At 46.6% G+C, this 21746-nt stretch overlaps 3 protein-coding genes across 4 annotated transcripts; 2 read left to right on the top strand and 1 right to left on the bottom strand.

Moving 5' to 3' along the window:
• The first annotated feature begins 70 nt into the window (after positions 1–70).
• Positions 71–2915, top strand: LOC127291927 (uncharacterized protein C24B11.05-like). The gene is made up of 10 exons (XM_051321250.2): positions 71–156; positions 245–307; positions 399–704; positions 1270–1348; positions 1444–1509; positions 1604–1701; positions 1788–1913; positions 2054–2344; positions 2431–2496; positions 2588–2915. The coding sequence occupies exons 4-10, from the start codon at positions 1297–1299 to the stop codon at positions 2744–2746; spliced, it is 858 nt and encodes a 285-aa protein (XP_051177210.1). The 5' UTR covers positions 71–156; positions 245–307; positions 399–704; positions 1270–1296; the 3' UTR covers positions 2747–2915.
• A 464-nt stretch (positions 2916–3379) lies between these two features.
• Positions 3380–4862, bottom strand: LOC127348270 (uncharacterized). Of its 2 annotated transcripts, XM_051374354.2 has the most exons (2): positions 4035–4862; positions 3497–3949 (listed from the first exon to the last, which is right to left on the bottom strand). In XM_051374354.2, the coding sequence occupies exons 1-2, from the start codon at positions 4841–4843 to the stop codon at positions 3634–3636; spliced, it is 1125 nt and encodes a 374-aa protein (XP_051230314.1). In that variant the 5' UTR covers positions 4844–4862; the 3' UTR covers positions 3497–3633. The 2 variants fall into 2 exon arrangements, with proteins under 2 accessions (XP_051230313.1, XP_051230314.1); XM_051374353.2 differs by having other exon boundaries at positions 3380–4862.
• Positions 4863–6011: 1149 nt separating this feature from the next.
• On the top strand, positions 6012–9952 carry LOC139838869 (uncharacterized). Its single transcript, XM_071828887.1, has 8 exons — positions 6012–6405; positions 6520–6765; positions 8015–8189; positions 8336–8504; positions 8588–9066; positions 9201–9306; positions 9538–9611; positions 9664–9952. Exons 1-8 carry the CDS (start codon positions 6012–6014, stop codon positions 9950–9952), a joined length of 1932 nt encoding a protein of 643 aa, XP_071684988.1.
• Positions 9953–21746: the final 11794 nt, after the last annotated feature.

Raw genomic sequence — 21746 nt, 5'->3', positions numbered from 1 at the left:
TCCTTTAACGCAGCATAGAGATTGTACATTAACCTGCCATGCTCGTGATATTCAGGAAACTGAGTAGTATCATTTGAACCACAATACTGGAACATTTCTCTGATGTAAGTTGTGCCATTTGGGCTATTTTTGGATTCCTAATGGGGCTGTGTGCAAGTAAGTTGGAGCCTTGGAGATGTCTGATTCGCCATATCTTATACTCCGTATTCTTAATTCTTTCCCATTCTGCACGACTTCAATATAGGTGGTTGGTAAACAACAACACTTGGAATGGTCCCAATTACTAGCAAGTGGACATATTCCTCAAGTACGTAGAATACCAGGGTATTTAATGCAGATGCTGTAATATTCTTTGGTTCCTTCAATTGGTGCAATATATTCTCATGCCACTTTTGTAGGAACCATGTCGTGGTTCTGACTCGTGGGCATATGGGAGCTTTGAGCGTGGAACACTAGCCCTGTTTTCTTCTATGAAATGAAGGAAAGTGGCATCTTGACTTGATGGAAAGTTGGAGCCAGATAACAAATTGGATGTGGATCATTTTGAATGCTGCATGTCATGCCATCAATCTACCAAAGCATCTGTGCATCTGTTCTATTCTGTACATTGACAGCTTGTGCTACTATAAGTATAGCACCAAATCCACCAGGTTCAACACCATTCATTGGCTCATTGGAAGCCTTCCAGTGTCCATTTTTGCGAGGTAACCGACTCTCTCGTTGTCCTCCCCAATCTTTTGGTTTTCTGCGAGTATTCTATTTCAAGTTCATGTTCACTGGAGTAAGGACACTTTTTTTTTTGGCTTATCATGCTGGATCAAGGTGTCATGTAGATTTATTAACACTTGAGTAATATCATGAATCTAGAACTGGGTGGGAACAATAGTGAGGTGTAACTACAATACTTATCTCAGATGTTCTTACCAAGGTTTAACCATTTAAATATCTGTGCTAATTTGTGAGTGTGAGAAGCAGGATAATGTTAACATGTGTTTAGCATGGGATTAAATTTTCTACCATGCCTGCCATTGTTTAGATTGCAGTGATATAAAGGTGCTTGTTGGATTGCTAAAGTCTAATTTGGCTGCTTCAGTTTAAATGTTCGTGAAATTTTGTATGGAAGGACTTGCTTTGGCAGCCGTGTTTGTTTTAACCTAGCATATTGCAGATTTTTTATTTTTCAGTTTATCCCCTAGGGACTATATTGCTTCTTTAGGAACTGCTCATTGTTCTTTCAGCTTGCTCTCTAACTAGTGCTATTTAATTTAGGAACTGCCACTGCTTTTGATTATAGAGATGGCTGCAATTGTTGAAGGTCCTACTCCCAAGTACGAGTGCTTGCTGTTTGGTATGTACCGCGCTTTAAAAAAATATGAAGAATTGTTGAAATTATTTGTTCCTTTTGTTTTGCACACTCCAGTAAAAGTTATTTGCTAACTGCAGATCTGGATGATACCTTGTATCATCTTAGTACTGGCATCAATCTTGCTTGCCGCAAAAATATACAAGGTACTGCAAAAATAATAATTTTCCATATCTTCCTGCTTTATGAAGTATTTTGTTAAATGATGTGAGAGACTAACTTTGAAAGTATGGCTGCTAGATTACATGTGTGGCCATCTGCAAATTGAAGAAAGCCAAATTGCAGAAATGTGTCTGGAACTTTACAGGGAATATGGTACCACAATGGCTGGTCTTAAGGTGCAGATTGTATTCATTTATTGTTTGCTTCTGGCTGAACCGCTCATATGTTTTCCCCTTATCATATGGCTGTTACTTCTTTGCAGGCATTAGGTTATGAGTTTGATAATGATGAGTTCCATGCAAATGTTCATGGTAGACTGCCATATGACAATCTGAAGCCTGATCCTGTTTTGAGGACCCTTCTACTTTCCATTCCACAGAGAAAAATAGTATGCGAATCTACCACAGTTTATTTGTTCTTATAATGTAAAGCATAAAACCTTGCATTAGCAGTTAATTCGGAATAATACTTTGCTGCTGACAAGGTTGTTGCAGAAATTCATCCTCAACCAAAATTTGCCTCTTGCAGATATTCACAAACTCAGACAAGGTTCATGCGGAGGAGGTTCTGCTCAGGCTGGGTTTGGAGGACTGTTTTGAGGGCGTGATATGCTTCGAGACACTGAATCCACCAGCCGCGCCGAGCAATGGCCTATGCCACTCCCAGGAGGATTATGTGGCGCTCTCTCGTGAACCAGCTTCCGACTTGGACTATCTCAATGGTTCGGATGTCATACCTAAATCCCCCATCCTCTGCAAACCCACTATTGAATCCATGGAAGCTGCAATCCGGATAGCGAATGTTGATCCCAGGAAGACGGTATGAGAAATCCCTCTTTAGTACACGCCCAAGAACACTTGCTGGCAGGAATGACAGCCCGATAGTTTGCTGTTTAAAAATTGCAGATATTCTTTGATGACAGCACTCGGAACATCGCTTCAGGAAAGGCCGCAGGATTCCACACCGTAATCGTAAGATTTCGCACGAACAATTCCAAACTAGCTGTTCTTCCACGTTTCATGGAAAATGTTTACACCTGCAACTCTTTTGAATTTGCTGCAGGTTGGCAGGGCGGAGCTTGTCCCAGGAGCGGATCACGCCCTAGAGAGCATCCATAACATCAAGGAGGCTTTACCCGAGATATGGGAAGGCCAGGATTGGTCAGCATGTGATGCTGATGCTGCTACTCCTGCTGCTGTCGAAATGGCCATTGTTGCTTGATGTCATGTTCCAATTGATTATCATCGGGAAAATGGAATGTTTGGGATAGAGCATGGTAAAGATGGGGTGTAATATTGGTACTTATTTGAGTATAAAGACATGTGATAGAATACGGGTAGAGTATGCTGAAGATATGATATGTCCTATCAACAAAAGTGAATTTCTCTTTTAGGTCAAATGCAGAGGTGAACTTAGTGGAGAACAAGCATCTGCTGTTGGTATCTTTGTGTAACCAAACTATAAGGTACCAAATGTGTGGACCTATGTAAGAATAATGAGACAACTCTCTCCCATATATCAAATTTAATAGAGTAATAATACTGCCTGTAATTGTCGTATTACCGCAAAATGCAGAGAATTATAAAGAGAAAACGGTAAATCTCACTGGGCACGTGTTTTAGTGTTCCATTGCTTCTCTTTTTGGAAGAGAGATTCCATTACGGAGATAAACTTATAGTACACCTAACAGAAACTGCACAAGTTGGCACAACTTGGCTGCAACATCCAAAACTGCTCAAAAATTAGTTTCTTGGATTTATAACAGTCTCGAGATTTTAGCTTAAATTTGAACTAAACCCTCTGACACTCATTGTGAAGGGGCGGAGAGAGTAATATTATTTTTTAGAAGCAAGACTAAATTACAGTGCATATTAATATTCAACATGGTCCACATAGGATAAGCATGTCTCGGTAACTTAACAGAAAATTAATTACGGAGAGAAATATAGGAGTATATGGTTGCATGAGCAGCGCCTGGGTATGCTACCTCCTACGCTTATTATTCTTCTTCTCGGTGGGGATGGGGTATTGGGGATTGGGAGCCTCTCCTCCATGGAGCCTAGGCTCGTCCTTTGTCGAGGGGATTCCTTCATCATTACAGGGTCCAACTAGAGCATCACGGAGATACCTGCTGAAACCGCAAGAGACGTGCTGGTCAGGAATCCAGTGCGCCAGAGGTACAGATGTGACGATCTTCTTCTGCATGTCAATCGCGAGCAGATAGCGCGCACTGCACGGGATGAACTTCCTAAAGCTCTTGTAAATGCTCTCGAAGCACTCGCCGAGTGCCAAGTAGATGACGTCCGTGTCCTTGGTGCTGAGGAGGGGGTACATGGGCGTGAGGTCCTTGGGCAGGTCGGCGAACCCCTCGAACCCCCACAACATCTTGAGGCTGAACTCGTGCTCCAACTCCCACGGATCGTCCTGGTCGTCACAGGAGAGCTTCCACACAGTCACGGTGCGGTTCTTGAGTTTGACGGGGTACATGAAGCCGTCGATGGAGACGAACCTGATGAAGGAGTCAGAGACGACACCCATGGTCCGGTACGCAGAAGGCTGCGCCAGCAGCTTGAGGTTGCGGTAGTGGCCCCTCTCCTCCAAGGGCAGGGGGATGAAGCCGAACTGGACAGCAGGGCCGCTGTTGTCGTCGAAGAGGGCGTCGCAGCAGCAGAAGGAGACGCCGCACACGAGGTCCACCCAGTAGGCTTGGCCGTAGAAGGAGAACTCCATGTCGATCTTGTTGGTGATCCAGTCTTCCGGGAAGCTGCACTGCTTGCGCTCCGACCAGGGCGGCGACGACGACGAGGAGGGCCGCCATAGGTAGAGAGAATCACCCTCCTGGGGCTCGGGGCCGGCCAGCTGACCCGTGTGGACCAGGGCGTAGGTGGCGTCGCCCTGGTATGGGCGCGCGATGGAGATGTTGTAGCTAAGGGTATAGGCCCAATTGGGGTCTCTTGGCTGCAGGGGGATCAAGCGGAGCGACAAGGCAACGGCGTCGTAGATGAGATAGGACAACCGGCCTCCAGTGCCCGCGAAGGAGAGCTTGATGACGATGAGGGTCTTGTCGACAGCTGCGATTTGGGCGTACACCCCGGCGCCTAGGATGACCAGGTAGGAGACAGCCGCCGGCGCGTCCGCGAGACACACTCCGATGACCATGCCCTGAAGCGTCTGGTTGTAGTCGTAGGGGTCGAGTTCGTACCTGTCGGCCTTCCTGTGCTCGCACTTTAGGATGAAGAGCGGGAGGCTCGGGTCTGCAAGTTCCTTGTCGCCGTCGGAACGCACGCGGCGTTCGAGCACGCACTCGGAGGGGAACATGATCGATCGAGCGACCTTTGGGGAAGGAGCGACGATGCAGAGGCTAGCTACCTAGGTTTTCTTCCGGGCACGCGCGCCGCAATTGTTTGGTTCGTCTTGCTCGTGGTTAATTCGATGGGTACCGGCGCGGACTTGTACGTGCTGGTAACCGACTTTCTCGAGCAGCAGGGCTTCCTTGGTCTGTCCCGTGAGCCCTAATCCTCTCATCCTCGCACAAGCCCATCATGTATTTTTATTTTAGGCCAGCCCGATCGAACTGCTCGCAACATATCACGCACGCGGCCAGCCGGGAATCAAACTGCCCTCCTCCTGCGATGCAGAAGAGGTGGTCCTGACGCTGCTTGCGTGCTATCTTCTCTCGCTCCTTGCCTAGGCTCTGCTTGCGTTGTACTTTTTTGCGAAACACCCCTGTATAATTTTCTGTGGCACATTTCCCCTTATGTAAGCTGGATGGTTGTATCGTGGATTCTGCCGGTGTGGCTTTATTAAGTTAAAGCAGGGCCTAAGGGCCTTACCTCTAAAAAAGGATGACCTTCGGCGCTGTCTCCCCCGCCGCGACGGTTAGATGACATACCCTAGCTGTGTATAGAGTTTGTATTGTATACGCGATGTATACTGTATTGTAACCGTATGTAACCTGTGCATATAAATATAAACCTGAGGCGGCCCGATTAGGGTGTTCCTCATAGGTTCTTCCAAAACGCATCTAGCTCCCGGAAAAGTATAGCCGCCGCCCCCCTCGATCGATCTACAGCGATCGTCGGCTCCTCGTCTGATCGTCAGCAACATGTCGCTGGGATCGTCTTCCTCGACGATGGACAAGCCGTCGCTCTCTGCGTCGGTTTTTGAAAAGCTCACACGGGACAATTTTCTTCCCTGGCAAGCACAAGTTCTGCCGGATATTCGTGGCGCCCAGATGTACGGGTTCCTGGATGGATCATCGCCGGCGCTGGAGAAGACTCTGACCAGCAAGGATGCGGATGGGAAAGAGATTAATCCCGAACCCAGAGTATGCCAGATGGATTGCAAGTGATCAGTCGATACTGGGATACCTCCTTCGGAATATGTCTCGCGAGGTGCTGACCCAGATGGTTGGGCAGAAAAGCGCTGCCGGCGCCTGGGCAGCGATCATAGAGATGTTCTCCTCGCAATCGAAGGCCCGTGTGGTATGGCTCCGCACGCAGTTGAACAAGGCCAGGAAGGAGAACAAGACAACTGCGGTATACTCAACGCGATCAAGTCCTTGGCAGATGAGATGGCTACCGCAGGGAAACCCTTGGAAAATGAGGATGTCATATCGTATGTTCTTGCTGGGTTGAACGATGAGACCTACATTGGTTTTGTCGCCGCCATCACTGCCCTGATCAAAGCTGAGAAAACAATTAGTTTGAGTGACGTGTATACTCAGTTAGTATCTTATGAAGCTCGGCTTGAAGATCAGAATCCAGCCGGTGGTGATATGTCGGTGAACGCCGCTACTCGGGGCGGTCATGGTGGTGGATACTGTGGAGGGTGCAATGGTGGTCGTGGAAACTACCAGGATCAACGTCACTTCGAGCAACGTAACTATGATTAGCGCGGTGGATACGATCGCGGCAACGATCATCGTGGGAACGACCGTGGCAATGGCGGTCGTGGATGATACCATCAGAAGAACTATGGTGGTGGAAATCAAGGTCCGAGGCCGGTCTGCCAAATCTGCGGCAAAGAAGGACACACATCACTGAATTGCTGGAAGAGGTTCCAGAAGAATTACCATGGTCCGGAGAAGACAGCAGGTGCAGCTGTTGGATCATATGGAGTTGACACAAACTGGTACTCTGATTCTGGAGCAACAGATCACATCACAAGCGAGCTTGACAAGTTGCATGTGAGGGATCGCTACAATGGAAACGAACAAATTCACACAGCTAATGGTGCAGGTATGGATATTCGTCATGTTGGTCACTCTGTTATTCGTACCCCTAGTCATGACCTGCATCTTAATAATGTCTTGCATGTTCCTAAAGCCACTAAAAGTCTTCTATCCACTAGTCGCCTAGCCCATGATAATCATGCCTTTGTTGAGTATTGGCCCAACTCTTTCTTCATTAAGGATCAGGAGACGAGGGAGGTTCTTCTTCAAGGTAGATGTGTGGGAGGTCTCTACCCTATTCCACCATCCTCGGTTTCTTCCTCCAATCATCAAGCTCATGGTGTGATCAAGTCTTCCCCTTTGCTTTGGCATATGCGTCTAGGCCATCCGTCTTCGGTTGTGGTTCATCAAGTTCTTCAAGACAATAAAATTTCGTTTAGTGAGTCAAATAAGGAGTCTATGCATGTGTGATGCATGTCAAATGGCCAAGAGCCATCAACTTCCCTATCCCAAGTCTACTAGTGTGTGTACCTCTCCACTTGAACTTGTGTTTTCTAATGTTTGGGGCCCTGCCTCTGAATCTTTTGGGAGATACAAATATTATGTCAGTTTTATTGATGATTATAGCAAGTTTACTTGGGTGTATCTTTTGAAAAAGAAATCTGATGTGTTTTAGAATTTTCATGATTTTCAACATCATGTTGAGAGACTATTTGATAAGAAAATCATTGCTATGCAAACTGACTGGAGAGGTGAATATCAGAAACTAAATTCATTTTTACAACGTGTTGGCATATCTCATCTTGTTTCCTGCCCTCATTCTCACCAACAAAATGGCCCTGCTGAGCGCAAGCATAGGCATATTGTAGAAGTTGGCTTGTCTCTTCTTGCTTTTGCCTCCATGCCTCTTAAGTTTTGGGATGAAGCTTTTCTTACAACTCTCTACTTAATTAATCGCCTCCCTAGCAAAGTTATCCAGTCCCAAACTCCCATGCAACGTCTCTTTGCAAATAGAGGTGACTATTCTCTCCTTCGGATTTTTGTTTGTGCCTGTTGGCCCAATCTCCGTCCTTACAATAAACATAAGTTGCAATTCCGTTCTAAGCAATGTGCTTTTCTTGGGTATAGTGGTCTTCACAAAGGGTACAAATGCCTTGATATCTCCACTGGTTGCATTTATATTTCACGTGATGTTGTTTTTGATGAAACGGTTTTTCCGTTTGCTTCCCTCCATTCTAATGTGGGTGCTCGTCTTCGTGAAGAAATTAGTCTCCTACCTCTCACTTTGCAACCTCTCCATGTGCATGGTCATGCAGGGCACGATTTACAAGTGAACCCTGACGCTAATCCTACTAATACTGTTCAAGTTGAGTCTTTTGTTCAGGAAACAGGTGAAAATTCTGCTCAAAATGGTGAATCTGCCGAACCTACATTTTCTGGCACGGAAATCGGGAATGATTCCTCCCAATCATTGGTGCCAGACTCCCCAAGGTGATCTTCCTTGGGATCGGCAGGCCGATCCGCCTCAGGATCGCGCGTGGTCGGCCTGGACCCGCCCCTCTCCCTAGTGGCATCTCGCGATTCGCTCCCTTCGTCGCCCATGGGCAGGAGTGGGGCTTCCTCGGCTGATGTGCCAGATTCCTCTGCCGCGGGGCCGGGATCTTCTGCGGCCTCTGGTGCTGCTTCTTCTCAGGCCACAGGATCTTCTGTGCCTGCCTCGTCAGATGTGCTAGCATCTTCAGGATCTTCTGCACCCTCTGTTCATGTAGCTACTGCTACGCCAGCTCCTGCACGCCAGCGTACACGGTCTCAGCATGGCATTGTTCAGCCTAAGATTGTTATAGATGGCCGTGTCAATATGATCGCCTTCGGTTTGGCAATTTTTGCAGTACGGGGGAGCCTACTACTGTAGTGAAGCACTCTCGGATCCTCAGTGGAAGCTTGCTATGGATGAAGAATACTCTGCTTTGCTCCGAAACAATACTTGGAGTCTTGTGCCTAGCTCTCATGGCAGGAATGTTATTGACTGCAAATGGGTGTATAAGGTCAAACGGAAGGCTGATGGCACTGTTGATCGCTATAAAGCTCGGTTGGTGGCTAAGGGGTTCAAACAACGTTATGGTATTGACTATGAGGACACTTTCAGTACTGTTGTCAAGGCAGCAACTATTCGGTTGGTTCTGTCTCTTGCTTTTTCTCGGCGATGGCATCTTCGTCAGCTAGATGTGAAGAACGCGTTTTTACATGGTGTTCTGGAAGAAGAGGTCTATATGCGTCAGCCTCCTGGATATGAGGAGCCCTCTCACAGACATTATATTTACAAGCTGCAGAAAGCTCTCTATGGTCTCAAACAAGCACCCAGGGCATGGTACTCTCGTCTCAGTACTAAATTACAGGCCATTGGTTTTTCTGCATCAAAGCTGATACTTCTCTGTTCTTGTACAACAAAGGGGGAGTAACTATATTTATGCTCATTTATGTTGATGACATTATTGTTGCTAGTTCGTCAGAGAAGACTGTTGATGCTTTGCTTCATGATCTTGGTCTTGATTTTGCCCTCAAAGATCTGGGTGACTTGCATTATTTTCTTGGGATTGAGGTAAAGAAGGTACATGATGGTATTATACTCTCTCAGGAAAAATATGCTAATGATCTATTGAAACGGGTGAATATGGCGATGTGTAAGCCAGTTGATACTCCTTTTTTGGTCTCTGAAAAACTGTCCATAGTTGATGGTGAGCTTTTGAGTAGTGAGGATTCTACTCGCTATATGAGTATTGTTGGAGCTTTGTAGTACATTACTCTAACTAGGCCGGATATTTCATTCTCTGTGAACAAGGTGTGCCAGTTCTTTGCATTCACCTACAACAGTGCATTGGTCAGCTGTGAAGCGTATCTTGCGGTATCTGCAAGGTACAATCTCTCTTGGGTTGAAATTGAGTAAGTCCTCCTTTGTTTTGGTCAGTGCATTTTCTGATGTTGACTGGGCTGGTTGTCCGAATGATCGAAGGTCCACTGGTGGATTTGCTGTGTTTTTGGAATCTAATTTAATCTCGTGGAGTGCAAGAAACCAGTCAACAGTTTCTCGCTCTAGTATAGAAGCAGAGTATAAAGCCTTGGCAAATGCTACAACTGAAGTTATTTGGGTACAGACCTTGCTTGCAGAACTGGGAGTACCTCAGCCTCGTGCAGCATGTTTATGGTGTGATAATATTGGTGCCACCTATTTGTCTGCTAACCCAGTGTCATGCTAGGTCTAAGCACATTGAGGTGGATTATCACTTTGTTCGTGAAAGAGTTGCTAAGAAGCTTTTGGACATACGGTTTATTCCTTCAGGAGATCAAGTGGCTGATGGTTTTACTAAGTCACTGTCTACAACACAGCTAGTATTTTTTAGACGCAATCTTAACTTAGATAAGTTATGACTGAGAGGGAGTGTTAGATGACATACCGTAGCTGTGTATAGAGTCTGTATTGTATACGCGATGTATACTGTATTGTAACCGCATGTAACCTGTGCATATAAATATAAACCTGAGGCGACCCGGTTAGGGTTACGCATCATCATAATCTTGATAGCGACATCTACATACGTGGCGTGGGCGTCATCCTCGCCTACGCGGCAGCCATAAGTAACCAAACCGATTAGCTCCTCCTCCGTTAATATCTTAGATTTGGTATAATTTGTCTCGTAATTTGGTAAAGGTGTGAGGTGCGCCAGCAGCGTACAGGTCGTGCGACAGGAGCTCTCCCACCATCTGCTAGGTACGTGTTGATTGTGCATAGTTGCGTGATAAGCCACAAAATACGCCATAGTTTTATGGGTGATACTAATCAATGCGGGTATACCGCAACCTCGCTAGGTTCATAGTTCGAATCCCAATCATTGTGTTAGTTTTAAGTTTAACAGTTTCTTCTACAACTGACTAGTGAGACCCACCTAGAAGGCATCACCTAGGTGACATTTGCCACAGAAAATTATACAGGGGTATTTCGCAAAAAATACAACGCCACATTTTCAATCCTAAGTTCCCAACTGGTTGTGGACCTATTTGCTCCCTCGATATAAGTTGTAGTACCAGTGGTACACATTTTGCAAGTTGTGGTACTAAACTGTATATTTAGTGCAAGTTGTAGGTCCAGTCCAGCGGGAACGCGAAGCGCAAACGAACGTGAGCTGCTATACCGAATCCCCCGTTGGCCATCGGGGACCTAGTGGTAAGGCCATGATCCGCAGGGGAAGGGATCACTCATTCTTCTATTGGGGACAGGTGCACGAACGACAACTCCAAACGTCAGACATCCGCCGCCCAGTGATCCTATCTTCTCCAGGATTGTATAATGGCCAAAGTATTTCATAGCAAGTTTAGGAAAGGGACGGTTAACCACGGAATGTTGTGCATATGGTTGTAATTTGAGCCTGATTCAAGAAAGTCTATGCTCAATAGAAACAAAGCTGTAAAGAGGGATACAAACTAAATCTAGCACCACAAGAATACTGCTAGGAACCATCTAACAGAAACTGATAACTTGGCTGCAACACCCAAAGCTGCTCAAAAAGTAATATTGGTTGTATTAACCATGATCCACATAGGATAAGCATGTCTCGTTAACTTAACAAGTAATTAATTGCGGAGAGAAACATATACTATATGATGAACATCAAGAGCACCTACATACGCTTCCTCCTACGCTTACTCTTCTTCGCTGGGATGGCGGATTGGGGACTGGGGGCCTCTGCTACATTATTTCCTCCATGGCGCATAGTAGGCTCGTCCTTCACCATGGGGATTCCTTCATCGTTACAAGGTCCAATTAACGCTTTACTGATATACTGGCTGAAACCAAACGAGACGAACGGGTCAGGACACATGTAGCGCGTGAGCGGTACAGATGTGACTATCTTCTTCGGCATGTCAACGGCAAGGAGGTAGAGCGCGTTGGACGGGATGAACTTGAAGTCGAACGGGTTCTCGCGGCACTCGCCGAGTACCAAGTAGATGACATCCGTGTCCTTGGTGCTAAGGAGAGGGTACATGGGCGTGAGGTCCTTGGGAACGTCGCCAAATCCCTGGAAGCCCCACAGGGTCTTGAGGCTGAACTGGTGCTCCAACTCCCACGGCTCGTCCTGGTCGTCACAAAGCTTCCACACAGTGATGGTGCGGTTCTTGAGCTTGACGTGCTGCTGGAAGCCGTCGATGGAGACGAACCTGATGAAGGAGTCGCAGACGACGCCCATGGCCCGGTACGCTTCCGGCTGCGCCACTCTCTTGGAGTCGCGGTAGTCCCCGTCCGGCTCGAGGGGCAAGGGGATGAAGCCGAACTCTACCAGGCCGCTGGTGTCGTCATCGAGGAGGGCGTCGCAGCTGTAGTAGGAGACGCCCCACAGAAGGTCTACCCAGTAGGCGTCGCCATTGAACGAGAAGCTAGTATCGATATCGTCCCTCCAGTCCTGGAAGCTGGGCTCCTTCTTCTCCGACCAGGGCGGCGACGATGATGAGGGCCGCCACAGGTAGAGAAAAACAGCCTCGTCCCAACCCGTTAGGACCAGGGCGTAGGCGTCGCCGTCGCCTCCCTGGCATGAGTGCGCGATCGAGGCACGTGAGCTAATGATGTAGTTCCAGTTGGGGTTTTGTGGCTGGGAGACCAAGCGAAGCGACAACGCGACGGCGTCGTAGATGAGGTATGAGGTCCGGCCTCCGTCGCCCACGAAGCCCAGGGTGATGACGATGACGTTCCTGTCGACGGTTTCGATTTCGGCGAAGAGTTGGGCGCCTAGGACGGCCAGGTACGAGACGGCTGGAGGCGCGTCGGCGAGGCGCACTCCGATGAACATGCCTTGAAGCCTCTCGTTGTAGAGCTCGAGTTCGTGGTCCGCGTAGCCATCCGCCTTCCTGTGCTCGCACTTGAGGATGAAGAGCGGGAGGTTGGTGCCGGCGAGATCCTCGTCGCCGTCGGAACGCACGCGGCGTTCGAGGACGCACTCTGAGGGGAACATGATCGAGGAGCTTTGGAGCGTCGTCGGCGGGGAAGGATCGACGATCGAGAGGCTAGCTAGGTTTTGTTCCGGGCACGGCGCAAAGGTTGGTCCGTTTCGTTCGTCTCGTGGTCGATCGCTACCGGACTTGCTCGTAACGTAAGCGGAAACCGACAGAGTAGGGTTTCCTTGGTTCGTCCCGTGGCACTCCCCGTGAGCCCTCCAGACGTCCTTCTCATTCTCGCACAAGCCCATGTACTTTTAGGACGGCCCGATCGACGTAGAACCAACATATCACGCGGCAAACTCTGAACAGTTTGGGTTGACTCACCTTATACACATCGCATTAGCCATCCAGCCTTTGCTTAGCTGCTGTCTGAAAACTCTCTAGTTCGTACAATCGGTAGAAATAACATGATCAATAGGACATGGGACATTTACAATCTACTTAGGGAAAATTTGCCACTAGACATTGTTATTTTCCGGGCGTTTGCCAAAACACAGGGATTGTGTTTTTGCCGGGTATCACTATAATTCTGCGTCATATTTGACATAACACACCACATGACTAAAAACGGGAAGTTTTGCACTTTTGCCTGGGATGACTGGTTCTGATAATAAAATGCATAAGTTTCTGTTTTCGGCCAGGTGATGTGTTCTAGCGAATGTGCCACAAAATTATAATGGTACTTGGCAAAGATACAATCGAGCGGTGTGTTTTGGCAAAATGCCAGAAAATAACGGCATCATAGCAAATTTTCTCATTTACTTATCACCATAAAAATGAAGAGGAAGCTACCGACGAATAAGGAGAGAAGGTCTACTACGTAGAACCGGATTTGTCAAGCGGCATCGAAGGGATAGACTACGATATAGTACATGGAGTAGAGGCGGAAGAATTGGAGACCGAAACTTAGAACTCTTAGACTAAGGTAGACGAGCCAAGCATCGTAGCACCCTATTAAATAAGTTACTGAGTATAGATGAAGCCAGACTTAGCTATATCATCTTGCTTCAATACCATAGATTTGAATTTTCCGTTTACCGTAATGATTTGAATCCTCGTTGGACCAAGGTGGATCTTGAAACATTTGTACACTTTTAGCTTGTGATTTTGAGTTTATAAAAAGAAGACTTTGAAATTGTTGTACCATTCTGAGGGGTGTAATATTTACGAAACGGTGTTTCGTGAGTTGTATGCCAACAACTTCTACACTACAACATGCAATGGTGTCTACGTAACGAGGCAAAGGTGGGGTCATGACAGTGAATGGTCGTGGACCAGTCTATTGTAATAATAGCAAAAGATGCTTGGTGATGTTACTATTAGTCAACCGGACGGCTCGCGTCTTTGTGAAGAACCAACATGACCGTTGTCCGACTAATGTTGGTTGAGCTAAGTTTTGGATTTGACTGCCAGGAACTCTTCAAGACCGTTTTGCTAAACTTTTGCTATTCCAATTGATTATTCGATTTTTTTAGCAGGAATAAAGCTCAGACAATCTGCATGTATACCTCACACTATATGTATTCTTGAAACAAATTTCTAGTTCAAGTTTTAAACATGCAATGTCTTGACTCCTTGTATTCAAATTAAATAATTAATCACTGATTTTAATTTATAAAGACTGAGGTAAATTTCATGGGGATAGTTCAAGCGTTATTATTTCAAATGTATAAAAAATCATTAGATGTTGGGTCTCTTCTGTCTGCCCGGTCGGTTTTTAAACTATATATTTGATGTTAAAACAATTATTAAAATGATTTTATCATGGGTTTTGAATCTAAGGAGGCTGAGAGTACTTCTTCGATTTGAACATCCATCTAAAACATATATACATTATAATTGTAAATAATTTAACTGTTCTAACGAGAAATGAGATAGTTTCTATTTTAGAGCTTCACGGACTGCCTCGGATTTTGCTGGCCCGGTCTTACATAAGAGTTTGAGAGTGTGATAGATGCTTTTTTTATGTGCTTCGGTTTCTGTTGGCACTACCAAATTTGGCGTGCATTCGGAACCACTAAGGATGTGTTCGGTTCTAGAATCAGGGGGAACAAAATGGAATGGTTCCATTCCAACATCATGGGATGGTTTCGACCCCGTGTTCGGTTCAGAAAACGTCGAGGAACGGAACGGTTCTTTTTTTCTGTTCGGTTCTGGAATTGCACCGCGGAATGGAACAGCTTAAACATAATTTTTTGTTGAAATTAAAATCAACACAAGTCTAAACATGATTTTTTTGTCCAAATCAAAATTAAAATAAAAAATAAAAATCACTGCATGCGGGCATGCACCGCCGCCGCGCGTGCTGGGCAACCGTCGCGGGCGTGTGCCACCGTGCGTGCTGGGCAGACGCCGCTGGCCGTGCTTGGCCGCCACCGCGGGCGTCCGTCGCCGCGCGTGCTAGCCATGCTCGGCTACCATGCGTGCTGGCCGTCTGAGCCACTGCGGGCGGGCGCCGCCTGCGTCTTGGGACGACGCCGCTCCGTGCCGTTTCGCCGCCGCGCGTGCTTGGCCGCCGTTGCGGGCGTGCGCTGCCGCTGTTGGCCGTGCTAGCCGTCCTACGCCGCCGCCGCTGGCCGTGTTGGGTCGCTGATACGTCTCCAACGTATCTATAATTTCTTATGTTCCATGCTAGTTTTATGACAATACCTACATGTTTTATTCACACTTTATAATGTTTTTATGTATTTTCAGGGACTAACCTATTAACAAGATGCCACAAGGCCAGTTCCTGTTTTCTGCTATTTTTGATTTCAGAAAAGTTGTTTTACAAATATTCTCGGAATTGGACGAAACAAAAGCTCACGGCCCTATTTTCCACGGAGTATTTCCAGAAGACCAAAGAGGAGTCGAGGAAGGCCAGCAGGGGGCCCTCCCCATATGGCGGCGCGGGGGCCCCACTGCCGCGCCGTGACGTGGGGAGGGAGCCCCCTGGCTCCCCCGACGTTGCCCCTTCGCCTATTTATTCCTTCGTCCCCGAAAAACCTAGTACCTAGAGCCAAAATACTAGAACAGTTCCAGAGACGACGCCGCCGTCAACCCTAAATTGGGGGGTTCAGAAGATCTCCTCTGGCACCCTGCCGGAGAGGGGAATCATCACCGGAGGGCTCTACATCACCATGCCCGCCTCTGGACTGATGCGTGAGTAGTTCATCCTTGGACTACGGGTCCATAACAATAGCTAGATGGTTGTCTTCTCCTACTGTGCCATCATGTTTAGATCTTGTGACGTGCCTATCATGATCAAGATCATCTATTTGTAATGCTACATGTTGTGTTTGTTGGGATCCGATGAATATGGAATACTATATCAAGTTGATTATAGATCTATCTTATATGTGTTGTTTATGATCTTGCATGCTCTCCGTTGCTAGTAGAGGCTCTGGACAAGTTGATACTTGTGACTCCAAGAGGGAGTATTTATGCTAGATAGTGGGTTCATGTCTCCATTGAATCTGGGGGAGTGACAACAACCCCTAAGGTTGTGGATGTGCTGTTGCCACTAGGGATAAAACATCAATGCTTTGTCTAAGGATATTTGTATTGTTTACATTACACACAGTACTTAATGCAATTGTCTGCTGCTTGCAACATAATACTGGAAGGGGTGCGGATGCTAACCCGAAGGTGGACTTTTTAGGCATAGATGCATGCTGGATGGCGGTCTATGTTCTTTGTCGTAATGCCCTAAGTAAATCTCATATTACTCATCATGATATGTATGTGCATTGTTATGCCCTCTCTATTTGTCAATTGCCCAACTGTAATTTGTTCACCCAACATGCAATTTCTTATTGGAGAGACATCACTAGTGAACTGTGGACCCCGGTCCATTCTTTTACATCTGAATACAATCTACTGCAATCATTGTTCTCTACTGTTCATTGCAAACAAACATCATTTTCCACACCATACATTTAATCCTTTGTTTACAGCAAGCCGGTGAGATTGACAACCTCACTGTTAAGTTGGGACAAAGTATTTTGATTGTGTTGTGCAGGTTCCACGTTGGCACCGGAATCCCTGGTGTTGCGCCGCACTACACACCTTCACCAACAACCTTCACGTGATCTTCATCTCCTACTGGTTCGATAACCTTGGTTTCTTACTGAGGGAAAACTCGCTGCTGTACTCATCATACCTTCCTCTTGGGGTTCCCAACGTACGTGTGCTTTACCATCACAAGCAGCTACTTTTCTGGCGCCGTTGCCGGGGAGGTCAAGACACGCTGCAAGGGGAGTGACATAGGCATCCCAAATGGGCCTGCCGAAGATAGTACCCGGGGTTTACTGAAGGCCCACTACCCGAAGAATAAGAAGATTCGGGAGCCCAAGATATATCAAGGAAAGTCAAGAGTTGTAATAGGAAGTGTTATCTGTAATCTGGCGGGATGAGTTAGAAACCGTCCCGGACTCTGTAACTTGTATAGCACGAATCCCTCGGCTCCACCTCCTATATAAAGGGGGAGTCGAGGGACGAAGAAAGGATCGAATCATTGTTTACAAACCCTAGTTTTCATAATCGTCGAGTACTTTTCGGCTGAAACCTTCGAGATCTACTTACCCTCTACTTCCAACTAAACCCTAGCCTACAATCCATAGGCATTGACAAGTTGATACCTTGTCAATTGGCGCCGACCGTGGGGACTAGAGGCGTAAGGATCTGATCTCGATGGCACGTTCAAGATCTTCGACATCATCAACTGCAAGCAACACAATGGATCGAGGTAAACAGATCGCTGCTGGTCTTGTCGATTTTGTTCCTCACCCACCCTCCCGTTTGGATGCATATGCGTATCTGGCGGAGCCCATGGAGATGACGTTCGGAAGGTTTCACTTTCGCGTCGAGAAGGAAGGATCGTATCGTGTCGAGGTTTCGATTTCGTCGGGATCGTCGAAGGTCGATTCCGATTTTTCAAGCTATGCGTCGTCAACCGAGTCAGGAGAAGAAGAAACTTCGGCGACACGCTACATCAGCACCAGAACAAGAGAGAAACTCGCCAAGATCTTCAACGACATGTCGTTTGAGTCATTTGCGGACTCATATATAAGCGATGGCTCAAGCGATGTCGACAGCCATGACTTCATCGACAAATCTATCACAGTGGGCAAGGTCTTCATCAATCTAAACGATGATGCCACCAAACCCAACATAGATCTGAGTACAATGTATCATCAGATTTATGCCATTGAAGATCAAGAGGAAACATCTGAGGCTTTCGACGATCAGGGAAATCCATACGTCGATCCCTCCAATCTGCGACAAGGCCTGGGCAATAAATACGTCGGGCCAGAGCCGCGAGATAGAGTCCAACTTCCGCAAGCAGCGTGGGACAGAGCCGCGAGAGCTATGAACGGTACAGTACCAATGGCTACCACAGTGACAAGGGATTAACTTGTCAATGCCTATGGATTGTAGGCTAGGGTTTAGTTAGAAGTAGAGGGTAAGTAGATCTCGAAGGTTTCAGCCGAAAAGTACTCGACGATTGTGAAAACTAGGATTTGCAGACAATGATTCGGTCTTTTCTTTTGTCCCTCGACTCCCCCTTATATATGAGGTGAAGCCGAGGGATTCGTGCTATACAAGTTTACAGAGTCCGGGACGGTTTCTAACTCGTCCCGCCAGATTACAAACAACACTTCCTATTACAACTCTATCTTTCCTTAGTAAATCTTGGGCTCCCGAATCTTCTTATTCTTCGGGTATTGGGCTTCCAGTAAACCCCGGGTACCATCTTCGGCAGGCCCATTTGGGATGCCTATGTCCGGAGCCCCCGAGATTTTGCTTGAATCGTAGAGTCAGGGAAAATCTCCATTGTTTATTTTTACTCGAAAGCTTTAACCTTTTATATTTCTTCACATAAAATTCTATATTGTACAGGGATACTGGTAATTGGGGCTAGTTCATCTGACGGATCAGGTACTAGTTAACTGCTCTAGTGGCAATCCGCAAAAACCTACTTCAAAATCACGTCCCCGGACATGATCTCGGGATACTGGTGTAAACGTCGACAGGTGCCGCTTAAGGTCTTACCATTCTGTCGAGTCCCAGTCAAATTTATCGGGTACCTAACGCGTCCGTTAGGATTTTTCTTCGTATCTGTTGATACGGATAAAAGTAGCAGAGCGCAGTCTTTGGCGATGCCACGCCCAGCAGAACGGATCTGGGGTCTTACCTTCGCAAATTTGCGGCATTCAGAAATTGATCGCAACTTCGGCGTTCTGAGAATATATTGTCGAGTGCTTTTCCGGCTGTTGGAATGGCACATTTTATCGAGTCATATATGACTTATATTGTTCTCCCGATGGGAGTATATGTAGAGTTAATTATAACTCGAAATATACTCTCTTGTTTTTCTATTTTTGTTAATTTCATCGGGCACGCGAACAGCGTTCCCGATGGGAGTAGCCCCCGAGGCTACAACCAAGAACTTGTGCTTGGTTGTAGGCTCAACATTTTAGTCCACCTTGTCGCTATATTTTCATTACTTCCCAATATGATCTCTTTCTTCTTCTCTCTTTTTTTTATCTCTCGGGTGCGCGAACAGCGCTCCGATGGGAGTAGCCCGAGGCTACAGCCAAGGACTTGTGCTTGGTTGTAGGCTCCCGCAATTTCTATATTTATCATACTCGAAAATTTACTTTTTTCTGAAGTAGCCCCCGAGCATTTGGGCAAAAACTTGTATTTGACCAAAGGTTCCCGAGGTATTGAATAATTCTTTACGTCGCCGTTTTTCTTGTCGACATACTTCCCTTAATCAAATTTACTTCATCCTCCTCGAATAGTCGTGATTTTTCTGCCCTGTGGGTCCATTGCTTCGACTACGTTGACACGTCGTGCAAGTAGTGGACACACGTCCTCCGCTTTTCCTGGCGCACGTACGGTAACGCCTATTTCAGTAAAAATACTCTTTTGCCCTTGTGTCTAGAAGATCCATCCTCACCACACGATTTCTTCATCCAACGGCACTGCTGCTTCACCCGAATCTTATATAAACCCTTCTTCAACCTTCGTTCATCCCCTCACTTGCGCCGCTCACCTGTTCCTCTTCGCAAAACTTCCCTGCGCCCAACTCTCTCCAATCTTCCGTACGCACATACATTGCTCGCCCACTTGCCGTTGATGCCACCACGCACGCGTCGACTCGCCACAGCACGCCGGAATCCAAGATGGCCGCCGAGGATCTTGAGTGGGAGAGATCCAAAATCTCCAATCAAGACATCAACACGCTGAAGAGGCTCGGCCTCATGACGAAGGAGGACGCCATCCGCTTTCCTAGCGAAGAAAGCTACCCCAAGCCTCCAATGGAGTATCGGGTTAGTTTTGTTGATCACCTGATCCGCGGCCTTTCAACCCCAATCCACGATTTCCTCCGCGGCCTTCTTTTTGTTTATGGGATTCAACTGCACCAGTTGACTCCCAATTCCATCCTTCACATTTCTATTTTTATCACACTTTGCGAATGCTTCCTCGGAATCACTCCCAATTGGGCTCGTGGAAGCGCATTTTCTGCCTCCGCCGTAATGGCTCCCACAACGTCACTTATAACATAGGTGGCGTTGTTATCTGTGTTCGAACTGATGTCGATTATTTCGACGTCAAGTTTCCTGATTCTGTCCAAGGATGGCGCAAAAAGTGGCTCTACATCCACGAAGAAAGCGCCAATTCTGTGGAGCACAACATAGTTCCTTTCGACGGAAGTGCCAGGATTCAGCGTCGCCGTTCCTGGGATGCCGAAGCTTCTGAAGAAGAGACAAAAGCGACAGAGGCGCTCATGGCTCGTATCCGTCATCTTCAAAACACTCGAGGCAAAGAGCTATCTGGTGTTCAAATTACGCCTACTTCCTTAGGATTAGAGTGCAGCCTCTTCGTGCTCGCAAAAATCCCCTTTGGACGTATTCTGGTGAAAATGACGCCAACAGAATCTCCAGTGATCTTTCTGTAAAGGACTTGGAAAAATTGGTTCGAAGAATTTCTCGATTAGGCAAGAAGGATCCTATTCCCTCCTCCTGTCGAGTGGAACCATACAGTGCTTCCAATCCTCTTCCCGAGGTATTTTCTCTTCTCGAAGTTTTATCTTGTTTTGAACTGTTCCTCGTATCTTATTTGCAGTGGTATCTCACTTATTCTCTTTTGTCACTATTTCTTTGTAGAATCATCCTACTATGGCTTCCCTTCCTCCTCTTCCTGAGGATGGAGAGGTCGAAGAAAGAGCCGTTGTCGATGATGTCAACCAGGAGACCCCCTCTTTTGTGAATGAACCCGCAGATTCTCGAAAATCTGCGGGATCTACTGAGAAGGATGCTGCCTACGAAGATACAACATCAGCACAATCTCCTCCTCCTGCTGTTTCTCCGAAGAGCAAAAGGAAAAGGAGCAATGCCGAAGATTCCGGGACCTCGAAACCCGAAGAAACTGCTCCTGCACCTCGAAAAGCAGCTTATGATCCATACATCGAGAGTATCATCAGCTCGTAGGTTCCTTGCTCTTTTCCTTTTTTATTTGAAGAATTTTATTTTGCCTTGCTTTTATGCTGCCACTATTTTGTCACAGTGATGATGAAGAAACACCAACTTTAGATGTGGCTGCTCGAACGAGCACGTCACATACTTTAGTTATTTCAGAAAAACCGGTTGAAGGGGAGGAATCGTCGCCTCCTCGGCAAAATGTTGATACATCTACTCCTTCGAGCCCCGTGCCCCTTCACCAAAAGGGCACGGTTTGAAAATATTGTTGATCCTGCCCCTCAGTTGGGCAGTTCGTCGCCCCCGCTCCTAGATGATGTAATTTTTTCGAAAACTATATTTTATTTATTTTGTTTCTTCACATATTTTTTTTTTTTTTTTTTTTTTTTTTTTTTTTTATGCCGATGTTTCTCTTACTGTGTTCACGTTGAACAGCCTATGATCAAGGATCTTCTCCGCATCGGTTCCCAATTTATTGGGTACCGTGAATATGCTAATAGAGCCGAAGGTAACGACTTTCATACTTGTCGTTTTTCCTTAATTTGTCACTCCTGTTACTTGCCGCGATTTTTGATCTTTCTTCTCTCTTTTTCCATAT

This window comes from Lolium perenne, chromosome 4 (assembly GCF_019359855.2).
Source record: "Lolium perenne isolate Kyuss_39 chromosome 4, Kyuss_2.0, whole genome shotgun sequence".
In the NCBI taxonomy this organism is placed as follows: domain Eukaryota; kingdom Viridiplantae; phylum Streptophyta; class Magnoliopsida; order Poales; family Poaceae; genus Lolium; species Lolium perenne.
Note: the sequence above shows the minus strand (reverse complement) of the source record. Positions and strands in the feature narration are given on the sequence as shown.